The sequence below is a fragment of the Oryzias melastigma genome, linkage group LG18, assembly GCF_002922805.2.
Source record: "Oryzias melastigma strain HK-1 linkage group LG18, ASM292280v2, whole genome shotgun sequence".
NCBI classification, from domain to species: domain Eukaryota; kingdom Metazoa; phylum Chordata; class Actinopteri; order Beloniformes; family Adrianichthyidae; genus Oryzias; species Oryzias melastigma.
In genome coordinates this window covers 21,991,587-21,997,050 of record NC_050529.1, presented here as the reverse complement: position 1 = coordinate 21,997,050, position 5,464 = coordinate 21,991,587, and the positions used below count along the sequence as shown (strand labels likewise).

General features: G+C 36.7%; 1 protein-coding gene across 1 annotated transcript; it reads right to left on the bottom strand.

Annotated features, from left to right (window-relative positions):
* Positions 1 to 1,747: 1,747 nt before the first annotated feature.
* LOC118600014 (GTPase IMAP family member 9-like) lies at positions 1,748 to 4,779 on the bottom strand. Its single transcript, XM_036216556.1, has 2 exons — positions 4,644 to 4,779; positions 1,748 to 3,436 (listed from the first exon to the last, which is right to left on the bottom strand). Exons 1-2 carry the CDS (start codon positions 4,648 to 4,650, stop codon positions 2,658 to 2,660), a joined length of 786 nt encoding a protein of 261 aa, XP_036072449.1. The 5' UTR covers positions 4,651 to 4,779; the 3' UTR covers positions 1,748 to 2,657.
* Positions 4,780 to 5,464: the final 685 nt, after the last annotated feature.

Sequence of the window (5,464 nt, the reverse complement as noted above, 5' to 3'; positions counted from 1 at the left end):
TGGATTTGTTTTTTTTTCACTTGGCCTTGATATTGTGCAACTATGTGTTAGAGACAGTCACATTAATGATCACTGGTAGATTTTCTTTAATGTGAATTTTTTTCTCCCTCTTTTACCCACTCCTTTAAGAGCTCAGCACCATGTCTTGAGTTCAAACATGCCAGAAAGATTTACTGATCTGTCTGATTGAAATTCTTGTTATCATTTTAACAATGTTGACTCTTTTATGCAGTATTTTATAAATCATTGTGAGGGTATTCTGGACATAATTGCCCCTGTCAGACAGTCATCTGTTTCTAAAAAGTAATTTCCTTGGATGAACGAAGAGATACGCAGTTTTAGGAGACTGAATTGGAAGTGCACAGGCTGCATCTCAAAGAACTGGTCTTCACTCTAAATGAAATGATTAAACAAGCCAGGTCGGCATAATTTCATAAACTTATTTCATTGAACAAAAGAAACCCCAAAACTCTTTTCAATACCATATATTCCATTGTGTTTCCCTCCTCCCCCAAACTTTCCCAATCTGACCCTAGTACTTTTCTTCAGGCCTTCTTGAATAAAATGTCAGCAGTTATAGCAAACATTACTCATCCAACCAGTTCTTACCCTCATTGTGCCCTCAATCTTTACAGTCTTTGTCAAATTTCCTCCCAGTTACAATGAACAACATTCATTCTCTTCTCAACAAAAACATTCTTATGTTATGATAAATCAAATTCTTAAAAAAAAATATTGATCCTTCTGACCCTAATAATTTTAGACCAACTTCAAAACGTCCTTTCATCAGTAAAATGTTGGAAAAGGTTATTGCCGAACAATTCAATTCATTTTTTGATCAAAACAATATTTGTGATGCCTTCCGATCTGGTTTGAAAAAACAAAATACTCAACTGAAACAGTTCTCCTCAAAGTTTCTGATGATGTACTCATTGCTGTAGATTCTGGTCAGTACACGGTCCTCATTCTCTTAGATCAGAGATCTGCTTTTGATACTGTTGACCATGGTATTCTGATTGATTGTCTCCGCTGTGATTATGATTTATCTGGGTCTGTCCTGAGTTGGTTTGTCTCCCACCTAAGCGACAGAACCTACAATGCCTCTGTCAACAATTTTCTTCAGAACCACAAAGCTATCCTGTGGTGTTCCCCAAGGCTCTGTTCTGGGCCCTATTTTATTCATCTTTTACAGGATTCCTCTTGGGGAACTTTTCAGTAAATTTACACACATTTCTTACCATTTTTTTGCAGATGACATCCAGCTCTATTGTTCATTTGCTGAAAATGATTATCACAAGCTATCTTTTTTTCCTTGATTGTCTGGTCAGTGTCAAAGTCTGGTTGCTTGACAATCACCTGCTTCACAACACTCAAAAAAGACAAAGACCAAGATTTTTTTATATAGAGAGATTTTTATGAAGCACTTTGTGAGTTCCCCCCTGTGAATAGTGCTATATAAATACAAATTTACTTACTTACTTACACACATGTCAAATGCAAAAAAAATTAAATAAAAATAAAGCAGATTTTCAAATCAAGAACATCTAAGATGTTGCCTTTCACTGAAACATTTCTACAGTCACAGGCAAAAGCATAGTTAAAGAGAAACCATTTTGATTCAGCTGGATATTACAAATTATATTTTGTAACACGATGAAATACAATACAACAAATATGATTGTTTATAAGATTTCACTTCTGATTTTTAAATGTAAATGTAAAGGAATGGTCTGGCACCCCAACATCTTTCAGAACCTTTTAATTTTTATCTCCCACGTCGAGTCCTAAGATCTGAAATCAAATTATTTTAATGGATCCCAGGACTCGGCTTGTGACCAGGGTAGACAGCGCCTTTTCAGCAGCAAATCCTAAACTCTGGAATGCTCTCCCTTTTTTCTTTTTCTTTCTTTTGCGGAGAACCGCAGAGTTACCTCAATTTATAGATGACCCAGGTGCTTGTTATTACGGAAAATTTGTGTAGGTCCACATTACAAAATAAAATAATCATCAGTTGCCTCTTTGTTGTTGCGAGTGCACTGCTGTTCTGCTACATTAAAGCCTTTACATGGACTTTTGTTCTCTGCCTTTTTCATTAAAATAAATTATTGTTTTTGTCCAAAAACAAAAAATAAATGCCATATTATCTCTTTAATTTAATAAAATCTCACTCACAGGATGTAAAAAAAAGCTTACGTTTATTTTAGTCTGAGTTTTATTACGCTGATCTCACAGCTGGATGGTAGGACGCCTGAGCTCGATTAATAAATATTGATGAATTAATTATATTTTATTAATTGCATGCGTTAACGTGTCAGCATTCACAGCCCTATTAAAAAGTTCAAAAAGAGGAGGGGGTTGCTAAATTTTGGAAAACTTCACATAAATTACAGTGGCAAATATCCCCTCTGTTACATTCTTTACCTGCATGATCTGTGTCAGACATTCTTTTATAAATTAGGATCACACCTATGCCTTACTGGGTGTTTCCTTGTTCAACTGTTTATGTTAACAAGGAATCCAAGAAACATCCTTTCTTGGAATCTCTTTTTGAATTTGATTATAATTCGAAATAATCTGATCCTTATGCAGTCAGAGGCAACAGCTGGAGTTAGTTTCTACCTTTTAATGAAGCTGGAACATTTTACTGATCTGATGTTTTAGTAAAGTGAATGATCTGTGAAAATCCCTCTCCTATAAATAAAAAACACAACTGTAAGCACAACAGCACCAAGACAAAATCGTATTGGGTATCTCCACATGTATCTGATTATGTCATAAAATTTCCCTAATGCGTTTTGTTTTTTCTGCCAGTCTTGCATCATCTTTGTGGTGTAGCATCCTCCTCCAGCTTGTCTCACAAGCTCTTCTATCGTTTGGATCAGTCCTTCCACCTGCTTCTGGTTGTTCCTGTATTCATCCAGCTGGTTCTGGCTCCAGTATTTGTTGTCGACCACATGGCAGCGTCCGCTACACTTCTCCAGCAGGCTGCTCAGGCGTTTGTTTTGGGAGATGTGCGTCTCGATCCTGGTGTTGTCAGATAACTGGTTGCCATGTGTGAAAATGACGATACCGAACTTGAAAACCTCTGAAGAAAAATACTCCTCTATCTTTGTTATGACCTCTTCCTCCTGCTTCGTGAATTTCTCTATTTTAAACACAAGCAGAAAAGCGTGGGGCCCAGGAGCACACTCTGTGGTACACCTCAGGATCTCCTTCTTCAGCTCCTCTTCAGATCTCTCTGGGCAAAAGAAACCTGGAGTGTCCACCACAGTGATGTTTCTTCCATGAATAGACCCAATCCGTGCTTCGCAGGAAATGAACTCAGGCTTGGGAAATTTTCTAACTGGGAACTCATCACTTCCTAATATGGTGTTTCCCAGACTGCTTGTCCCGACTCCACTTTTCCCAAGCAGAATGATCCTCAGAGTGCTTGGTGCTTAAAAAAAAAGTATAAATATATATATATATATATATATATATATATATATATATATATATATATATATATATATATTATATATATATATATAGTTTCATATCATAATTCTCTTCTTTGTCTTCCATTGGTCATTAGTACAATTTTAATATCTTATGACATGTAAACTAAAATGTATAGTGTAGTGTAAAAAGATAATTGCGGAGTCGATGTCTTGAGTTTTAACCCTTTTTAATGACTCTTGTGTACTGGCTCAGAACCTTCATGTAACTTTGCACTGCAGGTTTTTAACAACTCCCTTTCTTATTTGTGTACAAACCCTCTACTTTACACATGAGTCCCTTATCATTTTCATTATTTTACATACAGAATTTCTGTGAAAATCATTTTGTGAAAGGTCACAGCGGAAGCTGCAGAGTTATTCTGCTGCTGCACCAAATGGAAATTAGGAGCTGAAATTACTCAAATGTTTAAGCTGGTTTGATGCTGTAAATAAATAAAAATTGAATACAGCCAATAAAATATAATGAAAAGAGCAAAAAAAATCTGCTGTTAAATTGCAGTATATTGTTCAGGCAAATTTTGTTTTCAAGTTCTTTTTCTAATCATCTTTTAAATGTATTCTAAAATAGTTCCCAGTCGTCTATTCATTACAATTTTGCCACAAGTGTTGTTTCTGCAGAACAGCAGTGGTTCATTAGCAATTTGCCTCTAAATTGTGTTTTAAACCACTGGCAAGGAGCAACCCCAGGCCCCTTTCTCCTCCCAGTTAATGAGAGCTCTCTGTTTATCTGGAGCAGAAACTTTGCGGCCCACCAATTGCATATTTTTGATGTCACAAATAAATGCCCTTTTAAAACTGCAGTTTTTTATGTGCTACTGATTCACAGTGGTTTATATAGATAATAAAACATACAAGTTCGAACTTAATTTTCTTAATATATCTCCTTATCAGAAAAATTCCACAACAACATGCTAAAAATCACCAAAAACATGACTTTTATTCAGAGTGGGTTTCTTTAAAAAAGTGTTGGGGGGGGGGGGAGCTTAAAAACTGTCATCTCTGTTACACTACAAAGTTGGAGAAAAGACTCGTAAATGTATGAAGGACTTTACTAGTAAGCCTTTTTAATCGTTTGAGTATGACTCATGTACTTTTTATATATACATTTTTATGAGCACCAGAAAAGAAGAAAAACTCACTCACCAGCCATATTGAAGAGCAAACAATGAGATCAAGGTAAGCTGCTTTGTTCTGCTAAGACACAAGTGTTTCTTCTGTTGAGATCAGCTTTCCAACTGCCCTTGCACGATTAAGTTTCAGTTCTGACTTTGTGCTGGAGGCTTTAAACTACCAGAATATTAAAGAGCCACTCCCCTCTGTACGGCAAACAAAGCTCCTGTTATTACACTGCAAGAAGAAAGAAATAGAAGGCAGCATTTGTCAACCAATGAAAACTGTCGCTGCCATCATATCCTGCACTCTCACAATAGGGAAGCGGTCTGGGTGTAATTTGTTTTTTTGTGTTTCCTGCAATCTATGTGAGTACAAAGTGTGCCACTCCTTTTTTCTCCTACGCATAACTGGAAGAAAAAAAAAGTTGTTGTATACAATTTAAGCGAAAGTTGTGCAATTTATTCCTGTAATTAAATCTATCATTTTTCTGGACAAATATTTTGAAACTGAGATGTTGGTTTTTGACACCAGACTGGAATATTTTGTGAAATGCTGGCTTGTAAATTGGGGAGACGACAGAATCCTTCAAAAAAATTTAGAAAATGACTCAGCATTCTACTCCATACAATGTAGCCACAAGGGGACCCAAACCAGGGTCTCATTGTGCCGGTCCCAAGCCCGGATAAATACAGAGGGTTGTGTCAGGAAGGGCATCCGACGTAAAATCTTGCCAAATCAAATATGCGAATCAGACCTACGAAATCCATACCGGATCGGTCGAGGAATGGGTTAACAACGACCGCCGTCAGTGCTGTTCACCGACAGGGTGCCGGTGGAAATTGGACTACTGT